Below are 22,189 nucleotides of genomic sequence, written 5' to 3'. Positions count from 1 at the left end.
ATTAAAGGTCAAGCATGTTGTTGTGGGAACACAAAGTTTAGTCTTGCCTGGAGAGGAGTGACAGGAATGCCAATAGAGAGCAGTGGGTGTTTTTCTTCAGTTCATTCTGCGTTCAACATTGCAGTGGTTTCAAGAGATGAATCATGGTACTTGACGTGCTGTTGAATCAACCCTTTCCAAACATATGCGGCCCTGATAGATTAGATAAGTCATCATAAGTGTTTTTGTAAGGCAGTCAGCTTTTGTCAGTCTGTAACACATTAACTACAATTACTTTATCCCTGTATATATGGGAATTAAATGCAATATCCTTTTACACCACAGGAATCATCACACACCTACACATAGTGAGTAGAGTTAGAGTTGCATCCCAAAATGTAGTAATGTGATATGTGATCTTCAGTAGATCTGAATATGTCATGTATAATGTAGAGATGCAGCACCTCCTGGACATCAGCACAAACGCAGAGAGCCTCAAGTTCCAGAATGTTCACCGCCGCCTCGCTCTGTCCCTGGACCACTTCTGGTGGAGGGTAGGCCAGGGGTCCCACATCCAGCAGGCCCCCCACCCCCCTGGCAAACATGTGTGGGGGGAAGCCCTCATCCTGGACTCCCTTACACTGCAGGTAACGCAGGCATACAACAAGGTAGGCATTAACTGTTTAGGGTTACTCACTAACTACTACTCCCCGTGGTTTTTCCTCAGTTCCAATGTTGTGATGAAGAACCTCAAAATCAGGCTACAGGAAATCCTACTTTTCTGAAATTACACTCTATTCATAGATCATTGAAATTGACCTACCTCTAAGCTAATATCCTACTTTTCCTAATTTACTGTGTTGACCTGATGATCACAGCCCTGATTAGTATTTGACCAATACTACACCAGCCGTTGTTGTAGTTATATTTGCTGTCTCTGTCTCCCCAGGGGAGCTTCAACAAGCCCCAGAGTGAGTCCAGTAGTCATTCTGAGAGTGTGAGTGTGGAGTCCAATCTGAAGGGCCTACAGCTGGAGGTGTCCGAGACCTGTGCCTTGTGCCTGTCCCGCCTATTGGCCCTCTGTAACCTGGCCAATGGCAGGAAGCTGGAGGCCTCAGAGCAGCCAGATGTGGTGCCTGTACCTGCCCTTGTTGATGGGACAACCTCCCCCAGTCAGGGCGCCTTTTATTTTAAGATTGAGTGTAACCTGGAGGATGTCAATGTGTTCACACTCTCCGATGTAGCAGGTAAGTTAATATCCCCTATATAGTTTACTACTTTTGACCAGAGCCCTGTCATAATTAGCGCACTATATAGGGTGCCATTTTGGATGGACCCTTAATCTCCATCTCCAGCTAGGCCTACATTCTGTATGGTAATTGGCTCCTGTGTTGTGTTAGGAGCTGTGTCTTTGCGGGTGGACACAGTGAAGGCCCAAGGCTCGGCGGAAAGCTCCACATTGTCTGTCCAGGGTGTACGTCTATCTGTAGTGAAGGCTCTCACAGAGACCATGGAGCCCTGCTGTCCCTCAGCCCAGACCCCCAACCCTGTCCTCAGCCTCTCCACCTTGGCCATCTGCTACCACGTCGCCACCGGGAACGTGGAGGTAGCTTGCAGTTACTCTTCCTACCGTCATTCCATCAGGCCTATTCCTTCTTCCTGATTGACGGTGTTATTCAGATAAGTTCACATGCCTTGTCCTCTTCCCTTGTGCAGGTCCAGTGTGAAGAGGAGCTGGCAGTGCAGTGGACGCCATCAGACCACATGTTTTTATATCACCACGTGACAGAGAGCCAGGGTTGCTGGGATACTCTGTGTGACTCTCTAGGCCTGACAGAGAAAAAAAATGACGAGGGTTTAGCAGATCTTCCAGAGAGTGGACCTACTAAGACTTCTCCAGCCCACAGTACGGTCAAGGACCTGTCTGTGCGTGTAGAACTGGGCAGAACCCGCTTCACAGCCCAGGTGACGGAGCACAACTACCTCTTGCTGCACACAGACGCCCTGTCCCTCTCCACTCACTCCGGCTCCATGAACGTCCGCTCTCCACACATGTTTCTCAACTTCGACGGCAACGACATATTCTCCTTCAAGGGCCTGGAGGTCCAGACGCACCCTGATCAGGCCCTGGACCAACGTCACCTCTTTCCCTTCCTCTCCACCCGACACAACCGTGCCTGGGTGGTCACCTGCCCCTGCCTGGCCGTGGAGTTCCCCTACCAGTACAACTTCTCCAACACCTTTGACAAGTTCATCAGCGTCCAGAAGTGGCTCAAGTCCCTGCACAGCAGTCCTGGTCAGACCCCAGGCCCCCAGCGCCTGCCCCCAGACCTGGTCTTCAAGATCAGCCAGTTCTCCTTCGTCTTCCTGGATGATGTTTTCGAGATCAAGCTGAGGGACAACTACGAGCTGATGAAGGATGAGAGCAAGGAGAGCTCCAAGAGGCTCCAGCTGCTGGACAAGAAGGTGGCTGACCTACGGAAGCAGCACGGAGAACTGCTGCCTGCCAGGAAGATAGAAGAGCTGTATACGTCTCTAGAGCGCAAACACATAGAGATCTACATCCAGCGCTCCCGTCGCCTCTACTCCAACACGCCCATGAGGAAGTCTCTGCTGACCTGGACAGTGTCTGACTTGGAGCTGGTGGCCCTGGCCGACCAGTCCCTCCATGGGCCGGAGCGGGTCCGCGAGCAGCTGAGGGAAATCGACGGAGTCAGCCCCTTCCCCAGAGACGGGCTCCCCCTGGTGGTCCAGTGGTGCCGGACAGTCACGTTCAACCTCACTGCCTTCCTAGGTGAGTGATGGTTGTGCGTCCCAAATGGCACCCTATTGCTTTTTATAGTGCACTACATTTGACCATTGTTCCATACGTTAATTATTAATATTGATACTATTTTTTTATACACACACACACACACACACACACACACACACACACACACACACACACACAGTGAGGGGGAAAAAGTATTTGATCCCCTGCTGATTTTGTGCATTTGCCCACTGACAAAGAAATGATCAGTCTATAATTTTAATGGTAGGTTTATTTGAACAGTGAGAGAAATGAGGAAAATAAGTAGTTGACCCCCTCTCAATCAGAAAGATTTCTGGCTCCCAGGTGTCTTTTATACCGGTAACGAGCTGAGATTAGGAGCACACTCTTAAAGGGAGTGCTCCTAATCTCAGCTTGTTACCTGTATAAAAGACACCTGTCCACAGAAGCAATCAATCAATCAGATTCCAAACTCTCCACCATGGCCAAGACCAAAGAGCTCTCCAAGGATGTCAGGGACAAGATTGTAGACCTACACAAGGCTGGAATGGGTTACAAGACCATTGCCAAGCAGCTTGGTGAGAAGGTGACAACAGTTGGTGCGATTATTCGCAAATGGAAGAAACACAAAAGAATTGTCAATCTCCCTCGGCCTGGGGCTCCATGCAAGATCTCACCTCGTGGAGTTGCAATGATCATGAGAACGGTGAGGAATCAGCCCAGAACTACACGGGAGGATCTTGTCAATGATCTCAAGGCAGCTGGGACCATAGTCACCAACAAAACAATTGGTAACACACTACGCCATGAAGGACTGAAATCCTGCAGCGCCCGCAAGGTCCCCCTGCTCAAGAAAGCACATATACATGCCCGTCTGAAGTTTGCCAATGAACATCTGAATGATTCAGAGGACAACTGGGTGAAAGTGTTGTGGTCAGATGAGACCAAAATGGAGCTCTTTGGCATCAACTCAACTCGGCGTGTTTGGAGGAGGAGAAATGCTGCCTATGACCCCAAGAACACCATCCCCACCATCAAACATGGAGGTGGAAACATTATGCTTTGGGGGTGTTTTTCTGCTAAGGGGACAGGACAACTTCACCGCATCAAAGGGACGATGGACGGGGCCATGTACCGTCAAATCTTGGGTGAGAACCTCCTTCCCTCAGCCAGGGCATTGAAAATGGGTCGTGGATGGGTATTCCAGCAAGACAATGACCCAAAACACACGGCCAAGGCAACAAAGGAGTGGCTTAAGAAGAAGCACATTAAGGTCCTGGAGTGGCCTAGCCAGTCTCCAGACCTTAATCCCATAGAAAATCTGTGGAGGGAGCTGAAGGTTCGAGTTGCCAAACGTCAGCCTCAACCATAATGACTTGGAGAAGATCTGCAAAGAAGAGTGGGACAAAATCCCTCCTGAGATGTGTGCAAACCTGGTGGCCAACTACAAGAAACGTCTGACCTCTGTGATTGACAACAAGGGTTTCGCCACCAAGTACTAAGTCATGTTTTGCAGAGGGGTCAAATACTTATTTCCCTCATTAAAATGCAAATCAATTTATAAAAATTTTGACATGTGTTTTTCTGGATTTTTTTGTTGTTATTCTGTCTCTCACTGTTCAAATAAACCTACCATTAAAATTAGACTGATCATTTCTTTGTCAGTGGGCAAACGAACAAAATCAGCAGGGGATCAAATCCTTTTTTTCCCTCACTGTGTATGTATATGTATGTATATATTTTTTTATTTCTCTCCCTGTGCCAGTGAGAATCCGGGACTATCCTCGTTACTTGTTTGAGATCCGGGACTGGGAGCTGTCAGGCCGCTTGATCGGGACAGAGCAGGACGGGCAGGGCCGGGCCCGCCGAAGGCAGACTGTGCCACTTGGTCAGCCATGGGGCGACATAACCGTCCACAGGAACATGCCACCACTCAAGTTCTACTGTGATTTCAAATGTGAGTCAAGTGTTTCAATGAATCACAATCCTCATTTTTTGTGATGATTTGTATTTATTTTCAACAATAGGAAATAGACACACATAGCGGACGATCACGTAACTTTGTATAAATCTGAATTTGTTTGATGTAGTGTCATCTAATCTCTAAACATATACTGGCAGTTGTGCTAATTCAACTCTTAACTATTATTTTCCCATCTCCTCTTCTCCATGCAGCCAATATATCCTTGTACACTATAGTGTGGGGGCCTTGCTGGGACCCAGCCTGGACCCTGATTGGCCAGGTGGTTGATCTGCTCACCAAACCCACGGTTGACCCCTCCCCTCCTCTGGCCTGGTGGGACAAGAGTCGTCTGCTGGTACATGGACGCTGGATCATGGACATAGAACAGGCCAACCTCCATCAGCTGGCCACGGAGGTTAAAATACGGAGTCTGAGCAACACTTCTTAGCCACTTACTGTCTCTGGAAAATGTGTTTGCCTGAGAATTAGGATTATCTGCAATTGTTTGACATCATTTTGCTCTTTTGTAGGACCCCTATAACACCACAGAGAACATGCACTGGGAATGGAACAAAGTCAACTACGAGTGGACTCCTGGGCAGTTTGTCTTCAAAGGTGACATGGATGTCAACGTCAGGACAGCCTCCAAGTAGGTGGCAGACTGAAATCTGGCTTTCAAATATCAGAGATTCTGCAACCAGCTTCACCTGGGAAACGTTTAGATTTTCATGTTTCATGAAATTGTTCTTTTTTTATTTTTTTTCTTGTTCTCAGGTATGACGACATCTGTTTCCTGCACCTGCCAAATCTGTGCATGACCCTTGACCTCCAGTGGCTTTGTCATGGCAACCCCCATGACCATCACGCTGTAATGCTCTGCTGTGCAGAGAATGTAGCTGATGTGACATCAGGACAACCTCACGACTCCTTCAGAGCCTTCCGCTCAGAGAACCTCAACCTCTCCATCACCATGGACCTCAACCAACACTGTGGCACAGGTGAGGCGGTTGAGCAGTTACCTTGTGATAGCTGTGTGGCTTGGCTTTTTTCCAGGTTCACAGAGGAATTCTCCACAGAGGTTGCATCCCAAATGGCACCCTATTCCCTATATAATGCACTAATTATGATCAGCACCCTTAGGTTCCCTGAGTCAGGCTCTCAGTCAAGTAAGTCATTTAGGTAATAGGGAGTCATTTGGGATACCGTGAACACTTGTCAAATCAAGTCTCTGTATTTAGCTTGGATGCGATAATGTTTGATTATTCATCTTTATATCATTAGCTCTAATGTTGACTGTCTGTTTATTGAAGGCATTTGTTTCTGTCTCTCAGAGCCATGCCAGCCCAGAATCCTCCTGTACAGCAGTACCCTGCGCTGGATGCAGAACTTCTGGGCCACCTGGACCAGTGTTTCCAGACCCATCTGCAGAGGCAAGCTCTTCCACAGCCTCAGACCCATCCGAAAGAAGCTGGGCCAGCACTACAAACAGATGTCCTATACAGCAGCCTTTCCCCAACTACAAGTGAGTAAATCACCAACACAATGTGACGCGTCCCAAATGGAACCCTATTCCCTTTATAGTGCAATAGTTTTGACCAGTAGTAGTGCACTATATAGGGAATAGGGTGTATTTGGGACTTATCCACTCACTGCTTATGTTCAGCCTACATCTAAAGAACAAAGCGGACAAGACTTAGTCAGTATAGGATAAAATTGACATTTTTAAAGACCTTATATGTTCTCTTATTACAGATTCCATGTTTTCAGAGCGCGCTGTCCGTTGCATGGTCTTGTTACCTCCAGTGAGCGCTGAGATTTGAGATTTGACTTTGTCTCCTCCCCAGGTGCATTACTGGGCCTCCTTCGCTCAGCAGAGGGGCGTCCAGGTGGAGTGCAGCAAAGGCCACGTGTTCACCAGAGGGGCTCAGAGACTCATCCCACAGGGTAAGAAGAGAGGGCACAACACGGGCATACAAATGCCTCAAGCTATTTACACACTCAAGCAATGGTCTAATTGGTTTTTATTTTATTGTTTGCTTCTCAAATGACACCCTATTCCCATATACTGTAGTGCACTATATGTGGAATTGGGTATAATTTGAGACTGAGTTGTTGAGCAGCCTGTCTGTTGGTCTAACTCAACTGTGTGTGTTGTCTGTCTGTTCTCTCAGCGGGCACGGTGATGAGGAGGCTGATCTCTGAGTGGAACGTGACCCAGATGGTGTCAGAGCTGTCCCTGATGACGGTGCACCTCATGGCCTCCACCTGGGACGAGACGGCTGACCACCAGATCAACGCCCAGGTGAAGAAGACCCATCTGCTCGGCTTGTCCTCCCTCAGTTACCAGCGCCAGAGCAACCGTATGGAGGAGGTAAGACAATGGGGAGCAGTAGCGGATTTAGGTATAGGTGGCATCTTGGAGGGGTTGTCATGGGGCACCCGCACACAAAAAACTAATTCAGAATGGTGACATTTTGCGCGATCGGTTTTCTATCGCTCTTTTGCACGTCACGTCAATGATACCATGTCACCGTGTGGGACTGTGGGTCAATTATCCTTGTCGGAGTGGGCGCCCTGATTCTAGTTTGTGAGCTAGGCAGGCTACTCTCCCATTCAGAAGTACGATATGGGGAGGGGGGTGGGAGGGGTAGGTTGACCTCAGGTCTCCCCACTGGATGCCCGAGGTAGGGGGAGAAGGGGAAATATCAAATAGTGCACCTCTAACTTTGTACAGTACTAATGCAATTAGTAATGCAATCAGTTGAGCAATTTAGTGTGTGTTTCTCTTGTTTGAAGTGCAATAGTGTAATAATCATGTTCTCTTTATAAGTGTGTTCTATTTGTGCAATTTAAGTTTTATTTGTGTTTTTTGTTAGCAATAGGGTAATAGTGTAATAATTTGATTCTCTTTTTTATTTGTGTTTATATACTATTTGTTTCTATTTGTCTTAGTTACTTTTTGACATTTATGAGTCTTATTTTTGTATATGTTTCTATAGTTTTAAATGTTATTGGGGGGGGGGTTCCCCCAGGGAGCCATACAAGCTCGAACCGCCACTGATGGGGAGGGCATGGTAGTTGATTGCACAGGCTGTCTCTCCATTTGCACCCTATTCCCTATGTCGTTGACTACTTTTGACCAGGGCCAATAGGACGCAAGTTGGGACGCACACAGTTGCTTCTTAACCATTGTAGTGAGGTTTAAATATATTTGTTCTGGCTCTGTGTCTCAACCCTTCATTTGTAGTTCCCCAGTCATTAGGTGAAGCTAGATCTCTTGTAAAAACCTGAAGCGTAATAATGGTGTTTCTCATTGTGACAGGAGGGGAACCCAAAAGATGAAGCGAATGCCCCCTACACCCACAAGCTGTGCCTGGTTGACCTGCGAGCCTCCTGGACCACCACTAACAGGAACATAGCGTTCGGTCTGTACGACGGCTACAAGAAGGCAGCCGTTCTCAAGAGGAACCTCTCCACAGAGGCTCTGAAGGGCCTGAGGATAGACACTACACTGCAAGCTGCCAAGAAGCTCAAGCGCTCTTTGTCCAACTACTCCGGCGGCCCCAACACGGCCCCCTCCACCCCAACCATGCCCAGCACCAGCCGCCCTGAGAAGAGCCAACACGAAGGTACGATGTTTCCCTTGGAGTAACTGAAGTGCAGCCTAAGTTGATGGTATTTTCTTTTTAAATATATATTTTGAAGGTATTTTCAGATTGTGTTGAACAGATAGTGATAGAGGATGGCTGTGAGGAAAGAAAGAGGGATGATGTGTCAAAGGCCACTAGGCTGGTTTCCAACCCATGTCAACACTGTAGATACACTATACAGTATATACAAAAGTATGTGGACACCCCTTCAAATTAGTGGATTCGGTGATTTCAGCCACACATGTTGCTGACAGGTGTATAAAATTGAGCACACAGCCATTCAATCTCCATAGACAAACATTGGCAATACATTGCCCTTACCGAGAGCTCGGTGACTTGGTGCCACCTTTCCAATAAGTCAGTTCGTCAGATTTCTGTCCTGTTAGAGCTGCCCCGGTCAACTGTAAGTGCTGTTATTGTTAAGTGGAAACGTCTAGGAGCAACAACAGCTCAGCCGTGAAGTGGTAGGTCACACAAGCTCACAGAACGGGACCGCCGAGTGCTGTAGCGTGTAGAAATTGCCTGTCCTCGGATAAAACACTCAGTACCGAGTTCCAAACGGCCTCTGGAAGGAACAGCAGAAAAACTGTTCATCGGAAGCTTCATGAAATGGGTTTCTATGCCCGAGTAGCCGCACACAAGCCAAAGATCACCATGCGCAATGACAAGCGTCGGCTGGAGGGGTGTAGTGCTCGCCGCCATTGGACTCTGGAGCAGTGGAAAGGCTTTCTCTGGAGTGATGAATCACGCTTCATCTAGCAGTCCGACGGTCGAATCTGGGTTTGGCGGATGATGGGTGAAAGCTACCTTCCCCAATGCATGTTGCCAACTGTAAGGTTTGGTGGAGGAGGAATAATGGTCTGGGGCTGTTTTTCATGGTTCGGGCTAGGCCCCTTAGTTCCAGTGAAGGGAAATCTTAACACTACAGAATACAATGACATTCTAGATGATTCTGTGCATCCAACTTTGTGGCAACTGTTTAGGGAAGGCCCTTTTTCTGTTTCACTGTGACAATGCCCCCGTGCACAAAGCGAGGTCCATACAGAAATAGTTCATCCAGATCGTTGTGGGAAGAACATGACTGGCCTGCACAGAGCTCTGACCTCAACTCCGTCGAAAACCTTTGGGATGAATTGGAACGCCGACTGCGAGCCAGGCCTACATCAGTACCCGACCTCACTAATGCTCTTGTGGCTGAATGGAAACAAGTCCCAGCAGCTACAGTGTGGCAAAAAAGTATTTAGTCAGCCACCAATTGTGCAAGTTCTCCCACTTAAAAAGATGAGAGAGGCCTGTAATTTTCATCATAGGTACACTTCAACTATGACTGAGAAAATAAAATCCAGAAAATCACATTGTAGGATTTTTAATGAATTTATTTGCAAATTATGGTGGAAAATAAGTATTTGGTCAATAACAAAAGTTTATCTCAATACTTTGTTATATACCCTTTGTTGGCAATGACACAGGTCGAACGTTTTCTGTAAGTCTTCACAAGGTTTTCACACACACTTGCTGGTGTTTTGGCCCAGTCCTCCATGCAGATCTCCTCTAGAGCAGTGATGTTTTGGGCTGTCGCTGGGCAACACGGACTTTCAACTCCCTCCAAAGATTTTCTATGGGGTTGAGACTGGCTAGGCCACTCCAGGACCTTGAAATGCTTCTTACGAAGCCACTCCTTCGTTGCCTGGGCGGTGTGTTTGGGATCATTGTCATGCTGAAAGACCCAGCCACGTTTCATCTTCAATGCCCTTGCTGATGGAAGGAGGTTTTCACTCAATCTCACGATACATGGCCCCATTCATTCTTTCCTTTTACACGGATCAGTCGTCCTGGTCCCTTTGCAGAAAAACACCCCCAAAACATGATGTTTCCACCCCCATGCTTCATAGTAAGTATGGTGTTCTTTGGATGCAACTCAGCATTCTTTGTCCTCCAAACACGACGAGTTGAGTTTTTACCAAAAAGTTATATTTTAGTTTCATCTGACCATATGACATTCTCCCAATCCTCTTCTGGATCATCCAAATGCTCCAAATGCTCTCTAGCAAACTTCAGACGGGCCTGGACATGTACTGGCTTAAGCAGTGGGACACGTCTGGCACTGCAGGATTTGAGTCCCTGGCGGCGTAGTGTCTCTCTGCAGGTCATTCACTAGGTCCCCCCGTGTGGTTCTGGGATTTTTGCTCACCGTTCTTGTGATCATTTTGACTCCACAGGGTGAGATCTTGCGTGGAGCCCCAGGTCGAGGGAGATTATCAGTGGTCTTGTATGTCTTCCATTTCCTAATAATTGCTCCCACAGTTGATTTCTTCAAACCAAGCTGCTTACCGATTGCAGATTCAGTCTTCCCAGCCTGGTGCAGGTCTACAATTTAGTTTCTGGTGTCCTTTGACAGCTCTTTGGTCTTGGCCATAGTGGAGTTTGGAGTGTGACTGTTTGAGGTTGTGGACAGGTGTCTTTTATACTGATAACAAGTTCAAATAGGTGCCATTAATACAGGTAACGAGTGGAGGACAGAGGAGCCTCTTAAAGAAGAAGTTACAGGTCTGTGAGAGCCAGAAATCTTGCTTGTTTGTAGGTGACCAAATACTTATTTTCCACCATAATTTGCAAATAAATTCATAAAAAATCCTACAATGTGATTTTCTGGATTTTTTTTCTCATTTTGTCTGTCATAGTTGACGTGAACCTATGATGAAAATTACAGGCCTCTCTCATCTTTTTAAGTGGGAGAACTTGCACAATTGGTGGCTGACTAAATACTTTTTTGCCCCACTGTATGTTCCAACATCTAGTGGACAGCCTTCCCAGAAGAGTGGAGGCTATTATAGCAGCAAAGGGGGACCAACTCCATATTAATGCCCATGATTTTGTAATGAGATGTTCGACGAGTGTCCACATACTTTTGGTCATGTAGTGTATGTATGCTAGAGGCTGCAGTATTACTGCTAGGCCAGCCAGGCCACATGAAGCGTCTTTCAATATAATTTACTGACTGTTTCTTCAACTCTTCCTTCCTCTTCACTCTGCAGGGACATCCATGCTGCAGAAGCTGATTGAGGAGACTGATAAGTTTGTGGTTTTCTCCGAGGAGGACTCTGGTGTGAGTGATCAGCTGTGTGGCATCGCTGCCTGCCAGACAGACGACGTCTACAACCGCAACTGGTTCATCGAGCTGGTCAACTGTCAGGTACAACTAGTCTGGGAGATTAGGTTCATGGCAAATCAGATAAAGATTGTAAAGCCCAGTGGGCCGATCACACTTTGATTTGCCCCCAAATGTAACAAAGTTCGCTAACAGGGCCCAAGGTTATAATCCTGCTCTGCTGTCTGTCTGTAGATGATGCTGCGTGGCACAGAGACAGCTGGCTGCGTGCTGGTGTCTGCTGCCAAGGCTCAGCTGCTGCAGTGTGAGCACCACCCGGCCTGGTACAGCGACACCCTCAAGCAGAAGACCACCTGGACCTGTCTGCTGGACGGCATGCAGTACTTTGCCACCATGGAGCCCAACCCCTCAGAGCAGGAGGACTGGCAGTTGTGGCTTGAGGTGGGCCCGTGAAAACATTATTAACAGGCTCTTAAAGATGCACTATGCAGAAATCGCTCCGCCATTTATTTCCTGGTTGTTAAAATTCAACTAGTTTCTCATTTCAGTTTATGTGATAAAGCAAGTATAGTGTAGAGAATCATTGTAGCATCTACACCGCTGTGATCTATCTTTTCCATAACCAAAAATATAGTTTTTTCAGCTGTTTGAAGCTGGTGTACAAATCAACAAAAGTAAAAGATGCAAAAATGGAGCTCAAGAAAAGGGAAGCATAGAAATGGCGCGCATAGAACAGATCTACTGCTTCTTAGACTCTTTCAATGAGTGACAGATCTATAACACTCGCTTTTCTATGTGAATTTGGTCAGGTCACCCAAAAAGCTTTAACAAGAACTATCATAAATGATCATCTGTAGCATTGAATGATGATGTGTTGTGTATGGTTTACATTCGGGCTCAAGTCCAAGTTGCACGACAGAGTATTTCTATAGTAGGTGCATAGCAGAGAGCATTTTTGTGTCTTTCAGATTCAGGGTGCTGTCACAGCTTTGACCGTGTGTCTTTGCCTTGGTTGTGCATGGTGCGTCTGCAGGTGAAAAACATCGAGGAGCACAGGCAGCGTCACCTGGACTCAGTGCTGGAGCTGATGGAGAGTGGCCAGGCTGTTGGAGGCATGGTCAGCACCACAACAGGTACTGCTGCTCCTCACACATACTCTACTTCATGAAATGCACTATGTTTAAACCTTGTCCCTTCAAAGCTGAAAATCTCATCTTGATGTGAATCTTTCCTTAAAGTGAAATTCCATTTTATTTTTTTATTGTTTTATTCATTATCTCCAGCACGATGCCAGTGTCTACATACAGTGCATTCAGAAAGTATTCAGACCCCTTGATTTTTTTTCCCACATTTTGTTACGTTACAGCCTTATTCTAAAATGGATTAAATACAATTTGCAAATTTGAGTAAAAAAAACCAACAGATACCTTATTAACATAACTATTCATACCCTTTGCTATGAGACTCAAAATTGAGCTCAGGTGCATCCTGTTTCCATTGATCATCCTTGAGATGTTTCTACAACTTGATTGGAGTCCATCTGTGGTAAATTCAATTGATGAGACATGATTTGGAAAAGCACACACCTGTCTATATATGGTCCCATCGTTGACAGTGCATGTCAGAGTAAAAACCAAGCTGTTAGGTTAAAGGAATTGTCCATAGACCTCCGAGACAGGATTGTTTCGAGGCACAGATCTGGGGAAGGGTACCAAAAAATGTCTGTAGTGTTGAAGGTCCCCCAGAACACAGTGGCCTCTATCATTCTTAAACGGAAGAAGTTTGGAATCACGAAGACTCTTCCTAGAGCTGGCTGCCCAGACAAACTGAGCAATCGGGGGAGAAGGGCCTTGGTCAGGGAAGTGACCAAGAACCCGATGGTCACTCTGACAGAGCTTCATAGTCTCTCTGTGGGGATGGCTGTCCTTCTGGAAGGTTCTCCCATCTCTGTAGTACTCCACTAATTAGGCCTTTATGGTAGAGTGGCCAGACGGAAGCCATTCCTCAGTAAAAGGCACATGACAGCCCACTTGGAGTTTGCCAAAAGGAACTTAAAGGACTCTCAAACCATGAGAAACAGGATTCTGGTCTAAAGAAACCAGATTGAACTCATTGGCCTGAATGCCAAGCATCACATCTGGAAGAAACCTGGCACCATCCCTATGGTGAAGCACGGCGGTGGCAGCATCATGCTGTGGGGATGTTTTTCAGCGGCAGGGACTGGGAGACTAGTCAGGATCGAGGCAAAGATGAACCGAGCAAAGTACAGACAGATCCTTGATGAAAACCTGCTCCAGAGTGCTCAGGACCTCAGACTGGGGCGACGGTTCACCTTTCATCAGGTCAATAACCCTAAGCACACAGCCAAGACAACGCAGGAGTGTTTCCAGACAAGTCTCTGAATGTCCTTGAGTGGCCCAGCCAACGCCCGGACTTGAACCCAATCGAACATCTCTGGGGAGACCTGAAAATAGCTGTGCAGCGACGCTCCCCATGCAACCTGACAGAGCTTGAGAGGATCTGCAGAGAAGAATGGGGGAAACTCCCCAAATACAGATGTGCCAAGCTTGTAGCGTCATACCCAAGAAGACTTGAGGCTGTAATCCCTGCCAAAGGTGCTTCAACGAAGTACTGTGTAAAGGGTCTGAAGAATTATATAAAAAATGTAAAATATCACATTTACAAAGTTGCTAACATTTCTAAAAACTTGTTTTTGCTTTGGTATTGTGTGTAGATAGATAGATGAGGGAAAAAACCGAAAATATTTATTTTCTGTAGTTAAAAATGTCTTAAGTGCCACGATGATGTTAAGTGGTGTATTTACCCTTTAACTTATGTGTCAAGGTAAATGTAACACTTCCTCTGTTCTGTGTATCTAGACTGGAACCAGCCGGCCCAGGTGAATGACACCCAGCAGGTCCAGCGTATCATCTCTCGTTGCAGCTGTCGCATGTACTACATCGGGTACAGCCACGACATCGACCCTGAGCTGGCCACGCAGATCAAACCCCCAGAGATACGGCGCAACGAGAAGGAAGACCTACTGAAAAAACAAGCTGGTAAGGCACCCCATAGAGCTCATGTATGCACTATTTTATACAACATTTGATACAATATTAAAAAAAACCATTAAAATCAGTTTCTAGAATGAACTTTTTCCTGAATTTAATCCCGTTGTTTGGATGCCAAAGTCTATTCTAATGTTTTATTTAATTCTGTGAGGCAGCCGACATCCTCATAGTGTCAGACCATGCTGACAATGTTGCTGTCATGTTGTTGATTGTGAAGTCCTGAGCCTTTCAACTTGGTGTCTTTCCCCCCACTTCACTATCAGGGGCTGTGGACACCTTCACCCTCATTCACCATGACCTGGAGATCTCCACCAACCCTGTGCAGTATGCTATGATCCTGGACATCGTCAACAACCTACTGCTGCACGTTGAGCCCAAACGCAAGGTAAGGAGATGCCTCAACATCTGACTAGGCAGTGTTTTGTCCTATAGCATTTGCAACTGTATATGGGGCAAATCCTAACTTCCACTCAAGTCGAATTTTCACTTAGTCATGTATTGAGGTCAGTAGGAGACTAAGTGAAAATTGTACTTGAGTGGAATTTCAGATTCACCCCTACTGTATGATTGCTGAGGTCTCTGCACTGTACAAGTCCCTATGCGTCCCAAATGGCATGATATTCCCTATGTAGTGCATTACTTTTGACCAGGGTTCTAAATAGTAAAAAGAGGGAATAGCGCCATTTGGGATGCCTCGTGTCCTACCCTTTGACCATGTTGTGTGTGGGCTCTGTCCTCAGGAGCACAGTGAGAAGAAGCAGCGAGTGCGTTTCCAGCTGGAGATCTCCAGTAACCCAGAGGAGCAGCGCAGCAGCATTCTACACCTGCAGGAGGCCGTCAGGCAGCACGTGGCCCAGATCAGACGCCTGGAGAAACAGATCTACTCCAATATCAGGGTGAGCCATTGGACGGACTGACTCACACTCTTCTCATAGGCCCTGTGTGGCGAGGCAATGGCTGATTTCAGCACTGTTACTTGTGAGGTGAAAACCAAAGGTGAAGGTAATTCCTCTAGTTTACTTCATCCAATTAAAATCTAGAGAGGGATTAAAACGCATCCCTGAGTTACGAACCCCAAAGCACTGAAATATCTACTTGAGTGTATTTGACCTGTGTGGTGTGACCCCTCCAGGCCCAGCCTGAGGATCTGAGAGGAGATGAGCTGTCAGAGATCAACGTGAGGCTGCAGAACCAGCTCAATCAGGAGAAGACTGACATGCAGATGAAGAGTGAGGAGCTCAACATCCTCATCAGGTCTGCCCAACACCGCCACAGACACACCATTCAATGCGAAGTCAAACTACCGAACACTGTCACCACACACACCATCTTTTCAATGCCTAGGAAAACTAGTCGGCCAACCATGGGAAGTTCTGAGATACTTCCTAAGAATACTGACTCATCCTCTCCTGTGTTCTTCCCTGCATGTCACTCTCTGCTCCCAGATGTTTTAAAGACTTCCAGCTGCAGAGGACCAATAAACTGGAGCTGCGTAAGCCGCCGGAGGACGTGAGTGTGGTTCGCAGGACAGAGATCTGCTTTGCCCAGGCCCGCTGGTGTCTCACTGAGGAGGATGGACAGCTGGGCATCGCTGAGCTGGAGCTGCAGAGGTTCATGTACAGCAAGGTGGGCAGGGAGTATATTTTGATACTGTGCTTCGGCTAGAGAGCTGGGCCAATATTCACAAAAAGTCTCAGATTAGGAGTGCTGAAATAGGATCTGTTTTGCCTTTTAGATAATAAGATATGGACAAGGGGTACCTGATCCTAGATTAGTACTCTTACTCTGAGACGCTTTATGAATGCGGGCCCTGATGTTGATGCTAAACATCTGTTAAACTGTCTCCTTCCACAGCTGAACAAGTCAGACGACACAGCAGAGCATCTCCTGGAACTGGGCTGGTTCACCATGAACAACCTGCTCCCCAACGCTGCATACAAGGTCAGGAAATGATGCTTATCTCTGACCTTTTCTTTGGTAAGGGCAGTCAACAGCTCATTTTTACTACCGGTGGAGCTATGAACCTGTGAAGCTTACAAATATTGCCTCTTAAAGGGATCTCTGATAGTACAAGCCTTTTTGTTCAGTTTTTCAGTCTTTTGTCAGAAACAAGAAGTTTCTATCTCCTGCTGTTACTGATCCAATGATTCCAGGTCCTATTGCACCCAAACTGTGCTCACAAAGACCTCTAAAGCAGTGTTTACTTGTGTTGATAACTCTCTACTTGGTTTCCTATGTGCAGCATGTGAGGGTATGTATGGTGCTGGTACAGTAACTGGGTGTTCATGTCACGGTTGTTGACACCATCATGCTCATCATCCAGTCAGCATCACGGAAATCTCTCAGAATATAATGTATGTGTCCCAAATGGCACCCTATTCCCAACATAGTCCACTACTTTTGACCAGAGGCCTTGGTTAATAGTATTGCATTATTCATGGTATAGCGTGCCATTTGGGACGTATCCTTTGTTATTCAACATTGCATGTCCACCATGGGACTGGGTCATTCCAATGCCCACCTCCAGTCCTTCCTCTTATTGCGTGCTCCTCACTGCATTTGCACCATCATCTGAATGTTTTACGGTACCATGTCTTACGTCACTGTGTATGTCAGGTTTGTTTTCCAAATGTTTTCCTGTTCATATGGGAGGAAATATCCGTATAGCTGTGAATTTATTCATTTATCCTCCTGCTCACCATTCATGCTGTATGGACACATTTCAGATACATTTTCTTGTCTTTACAGAATATGCTGTATTCTGAATTCAATTGGTTTCCTAAATGACATTAAATATATTTTGGGGAATCAGCAGTTAGGAGCATGGCATTATTCCAGTGGTTATTTTGGCTGCGTCCTGAATGACACCGTATTCCCTATATAGTGCACTACTTTTGGGGCCATTTGGGATGCAGCCTCTGTGTTGTGAGTTTTAACTTCATGAAACCTGTCTCCTAGGTGGTGTTGCGTCCTCAGAGCCCGTGTCAGTCTGGCCGTCAGTTTGCCCTGCGCATCTTCAGTAAGGTCCGCCCCCCAGTGGGAGGCATCTCAGTCAAGGAGCACTTTGAGGTGAGGAGGAAGCATGTGATCATAACATTAGAGATGTGTTAACGTGTGTGATCATAACATTAGAGATGTTAACGTGTGTGATCATAACATTAGAGATGTGTTAACGTGTGTGATCATAACATTAGAGATGTTAACGTGTGTGATCATAACATTAGAGATGTGTTAACGTGTGTGATCATAACATTAGAGATGTGTTAACGTGTGTGATCATAACATTAGAGATGTGTATTGTGTGTGATCATAACATTAGAGATGTTAACATGTGTGTGATCATAACATTAGAGATGTTAACGTGTGTGATCATAACATTAGAGATGTGTTAACGTGTGTGATCATAACATTAGAGATGTGTTAACGTGTGTGATCATAACATTAGAGATGTGTTAACGTGTGTGATCATAACATTAGAGATGTTAACGTGTGTGATCATAACATTAGAGATGTGTTAACGTGTGTGATCATAACATTAGAGATGTGTTAACGTGTGTGATCATAACATTAGAGATGTGTTAACGTGTGTGATCATAACATTAGAGATGTGTTAACGTGTGTGATCATAACATTAGAGATGTGTTAACGTGTGTGATCATAACATTAGAGATGTGTTAACGTGTGTGTGTGATCATAACATTAGAGATGTGTAACGTGTGTGTGTGATCATAACATTAGAGATGTGTTAACGTGTGTGTGTGATCATAACATTAGAGATGTGTTATTGTGTGTGATCATAACATTAGAGATGTTAACGTGTGTGTGATCATAACATTAGAGATGTTAACGTGTGTGATCATAACATTAGAGATGTGTTAACGTGTGTGATCATAACATTAGAGATGTGTTAACGTGTGTGATCATAACATTAGAGATGTGTTAACGTGTGTGGATCATAACATTAGAGATGTGTTATTGTGTGTGATCATAACATTAGAGATGTTAACGTGTGTGTGATCATAACATTAGAGATGTTAACGTGTGTGATCATAACATTAGAGATGTGTTAACGTGTGTGATCATAACATTAGAGATGTGTTAACGTGTGTGATCATAACATTAGAGATGTGTTAACGTGTGTGATCATAACATTAGAGATGTTAACGTGTGTGATCATAACATTAGAGATGTTAACGTGTGTGATCATAACATTAGAGATGTGTTAACGTGTGTGATCATAACATTAGAGATGTTAACGTGTGTGATCATAACATTAGAGATGTGTTAACGTGTGTGTGTGATCATAACATTAGAGATGTGTTAACGTGTGTGTGTGATCATAACATTAGAGATGTGTTAACGTGTGTGTGTGATCATAACATTAGAGATGTGTTAACGTGTGTGTGTGATCATAACATTAGAGATGTGTTAACGTGTGTGATCATAACATTAGAGATGTTAACGTGTGTGATCATAACATTAGAGATGTGTTAACGTGTGTGATCATAACATTAGAGATGTGTTAACGTGTGTGTGTGATCATAACATTAGAGATGTGTTAACGTGTGTGTGTGATCATAACATTAGAGATGTGTTAACGTGTGTGTGTGATCATAACATTAGAGATGTGTTAACGTGTGTGTGTGATCATAACATTAGAGATGTGTTAACGTGTGGTGTGTGATCATAACATTAGAGATGTGTTAACGTGTGTGTGTGATCATAACATTAGAGATGTGTTAACGTGTGTGTGTGATCATAACATTAGAGATGTGTTAACGTGTGTGGGATCATAACATTAGAGATGTGTTAACGTGTGTGTGTGATCATAACATTAGAGATGTGTTAACGTGTGTGATCATAACATTAGAGATGTGTTAACGTGTGTGATCATAACATTAGAGATGTGTTAACGTGTGTGATCATAACATTAGAGATGTGTTAACGTGTGTGTGTGATCATAACATTAGAGATGTGTTAACGTGTGTGATCATAACATTAGAGATGTGTTAACGTGTGTGATCATAACATTAGAGATGTGTTAACGTGTGTGATCATAACATTAGAGATGTGTTAACGTGTGTGTGTGATCATAACATTAGAGATGTGTTAACGTGTGTGATCATAACATTAGAGATGTGTTAACGTGTGTGGGATCATAACATTAGAGATGTGTTAACGTGTGTGTGTGATCATAACATTAGAGATGTGTAACGTGTGTGATCATAACATTAGAGATGTGTTAACGTGTGTGATCATAACATTAGAGATGTGTTAACGTGTGTGTGTGATCATAACATTAGAGATGTGTTAACGTGTGTGATCATAACCTTTTTAATTATGAAAGCATTGGGAGCATACAGGTAGATGTTGTTTCTCTGTTGTAATGTTTGTGTCGCCAGGTGAACGTGGTTCCTCTCACCATCCAGCTCATGTACCAGTTCTTCAAAAGGATGATGGGATTCTTCTTCCCAGGAAGGAACGTGGAGGAGGAGGAAGTTGCTGATGAGGAGGACAAGTCCCGAATGGTCACTACTGGTGTGTATTGCCTCTACCTGCTAGCATCCTGTCCGGGGGGAGTACATCAAGCTACAGAAACAGAAGATGGGTGCCTGCCCTATGGACCATTCTGACTCGGACAAGGCTTACTTACTTACCAGTTATTGACGTGCAGCCGTTATGCTGTACTATATACGTTCACTTACCCTCAAGTCTCCCTCCATCCTCTACATGTTGACCAGCCTGAAATCCACACCGCTCTCCACCCAACCAATCAATATTAGTTTCCTTTATTGTTGCCAGCTCTTCAATGCCACACATGGTATTGGATTGGTAGTTGCTGTGTCACCCTTGGTGGCTATTAATAGCCTGGGTCTACTGTGACCTTGAGGGCTGTGTGAGACGGTGCATCCCACATGGCAACCTATTCCCTACATAGTGCACTATGACCCTGGTCAAAAGTAGTGCACTATAAAGGGAATAGGGTGCCTTATTGGACATTTTGGAGAGTTACAGGAGTATAGGGTGTGGACTCTGAGGGGTGGTGGAGTCATTCAGAGGCCGTGGTGCTGCTGCTGTCTTTCTTGCACTCACATCCACACTTGTTTTTCTTCCTGGCACTGGTTCTACTGATTGCGGCTATTTCAAAGAAGGGTGTAGCACTACAATTACTATGTTATGTGGTTGTTTTTCCTATTACACTTAGTTGAATGCACTGACTTGTAAATCGCTCTGGATAAGAGTGTCCGCTAAATGACTAATGTAAATTGGATCTCAGGCATGCCTGTCATCAAGCCTCGGCAGCTCTCGGAGGACACCATGGGGGTCATGGGCCCCAGCAAAGGGGTCACCCAGGGCTTGAACCGAACCTCTGGGGTCAGGAGGTCCTTCCGAAAGGCTGTTGAGGTATTTGTTGTTTTTTTAATTAGAAAATATCTATCTTTGTGTTGATGTATCCCCAATGTTCATACAACCGTACTACGCTGCCACCCAGCTACATCTGCTGGGGTAATTGGCTCGTTGTTTTCACAAGCACTTCCCAACTTTCTCGTTATATACTTTTTTTGACCAGCACTCTATGGGCCTTGTTTAAAAGTAGTGAACTATGATGAGTATTTAGGGTGCCATTTCAGACGCAGCCTTCTTCCATACTGTATTGAAACCGAAGTATGTCTTATTTCCCTACCTAGCATCCTGTAGATGACATCGACAAGATGAAGGAGAGAGCAGCCATGAATAACTCCTTCATCTACATCAAGATCCCCCAGGTTCCCCTGTGTGTCAGCTATAAGGTAGGTGTCACCATGTTCTGAAGTTAAGGGTACCAAAATTCCGCACATTTTCCAGAAATTTTCCCGGTTGGATAATTCCCGGATTTCTTCCAACTGGGATTTCTGGAATTCTGGAAATGTACCAGAGGTTTTGTGGATTTTGCAACTAGCTAAAGAACGGTACTCAATGCTTTGATTCAAGCCAGTTATTGATTCTATATACATGTCAGTGAGTTCATAAATAAACATTCCCCTCGAAGAGAGATGTTTAATCTCACTCAGCCATTATTAGATGAAGAGAGATGTTTAATCTCACTCAGCCATTATTAGATGAAGAGAGATGTTTAATCTCACTCAGCCATTATTAGATGAAGAGAGATGTTTACGCTCACTCAGCCATTATTAGATGAAGAGAGATGTTTAATCTCACTCAGCCATTATTAGATGAAGAGAGATGTTTAATCTCACTCAGCCATTATTAGATGAAGAGAGATGTTTACGCTCACTCAGCCATTATTAGATGAAGAGAGATGTTTACGCTCACTCAGCCATTATTAGATGAAGAGAGATGTTTACGCTCACTCAGCCATTATTAGATGAAGAGAGATGTTTACGCTCACTCAGCCATTATTAGATGAAGAGAGACGTTTACGCTCACTCAGCCATTATTAGATGAAGAGAGATGTTTACGCTCACTCAGCCATTATTAGATGAAGAGAGACGTTTACGCTCACTCAGCCATTATTAGATGAAGAGAGACGTTTAATCTCACTCAGCCATTATTAGATGAAGAGAGATGTTTAATCTCACTCAGCCATTATTAGATGAAGAGAGATGTTTAATCTCACTCAGCCATTATTAGATGAAGAGAGAT

At 45.1% G+C, this 22,189-nt stretch overlaps 1 protein-coding gene across 5 annotated transcripts in view; it reads left to right on the top strand.

Moving 5' to 3' along the window:
* bltp2 (bridge-like lipid transfer protein family member 2) overlaps positions 1 to 22,189 on the top strand; it is a 36,630-nt gene that overhangs the window by 10,918 nt on the left and 3,523 nt on the right. For 3 of the 5 annotated variants that reach the window (XM_082956325.1, XM_014214263.3, XM_082956327.1), the window contains exons 13-37: positions 433 to 647; positions 929 to 1,226; positions 1,380 to 1,585; positions 1,696 to 2,773; positions 4,518 to 4,709; positions 4,928 to 5,130; positions 5,246 to 5,364; positions 5,490 to 5,713; positions 6,047 to 6,237; positions 6,560 to 6,659; positions 6,887 to 7,086; positions 8,038 to 8,344; positions 11,401 to 11,558; positions 11,709 to 11,915; positions 12,508 to 12,607; positions 14,354 to 14,533; positions 14,809 to 14,930; positions 15,286 to 15,441; positions 15,678 to 15,799; positions 15,991 to 16,171; positions 16,400 to 16,486; positions 17,504 to 17,614; positions 19,948 to 20,083; positions 20,823 to 20,950; positions 21,235 to 21,336. In XM_082956325.1, coding sequence (XP_082812451.1) covers positions 433 to 647; positions 929 to 1,226; positions 1,380 to 1,585; positions 1,696 to 2,773; positions 4,518 to 4,709; positions 4,928 to 5,130; positions 5,246 to 5,364; positions 5,490 to 5,713; positions 6,047 to 6,237; positions 6,560 to 6,659; positions 6,887 to 7,086; positions 8,038 to 8,344; positions 11,401 to 11,558; positions 11,709 to 11,915; positions 12,508 to 12,607; positions 14,354 to 14,533; positions 14,809 to 14,930; positions 15,286 to 15,441; positions 15,678 to 15,799; positions 15,991 to 16,171; positions 16,400 to 16,486; positions 17,504 to 17,614; positions 19,948 to 20,083; positions 20,823 to 20,950; positions 21,235 to 21,336 — 5,123 coding nt within the window. The remainder of the gene's footprint in view (positions 1 to 432; positions 648 to 928; positions 1,227 to 1,379; positions 1,586 to 1,695; positions 2,774 to 4,517; positions 4,710 to 4,927; positions 5,131 to 5,245; positions 5,365 to 5,489; positions 5,714 to 6,046; positions 6,238 to 6,559; positions 6,660 to 6,886; positions 7,087 to 8,037; positions 8,345 to 11,400; positions 11,559 to 11,708; positions 11,916 to 12,507; positions 12,608 to 14,353; positions 14,534 to 14,808; positions 14,931 to 15,285; positions 15,442 to 15,677; positions 15,800 to 15,990; positions 16,172 to 16,399; positions 16,487 to 17,503; positions 17,615 to 19,947; positions 20,084 to 20,822; positions 20,951 to 21,234; positions 21,337 to 22,189) is intronic. The other 2 variants (XM_082956326.1, XM_014214269.3) reach the window with 1 other exon arrangement.

The sequence above is a fragment of the Salmo salar genome, chromosome 09 (assembly GCF_965601325.2).
Source record: "Salmo salar chromosome 09, fSalSal1, whole genome shotgun sequence".
NCBI lineage: Eukaryota > Metazoa > Chordata > Actinopteri > Salmoniformes > Salmonidae > Salmo > Salmo salar.
The sequence above is the reverse complement of the archived record's forward strand: the minus strand, read 5'-3'. Positions and strand labels throughout refer to the sequence as shown.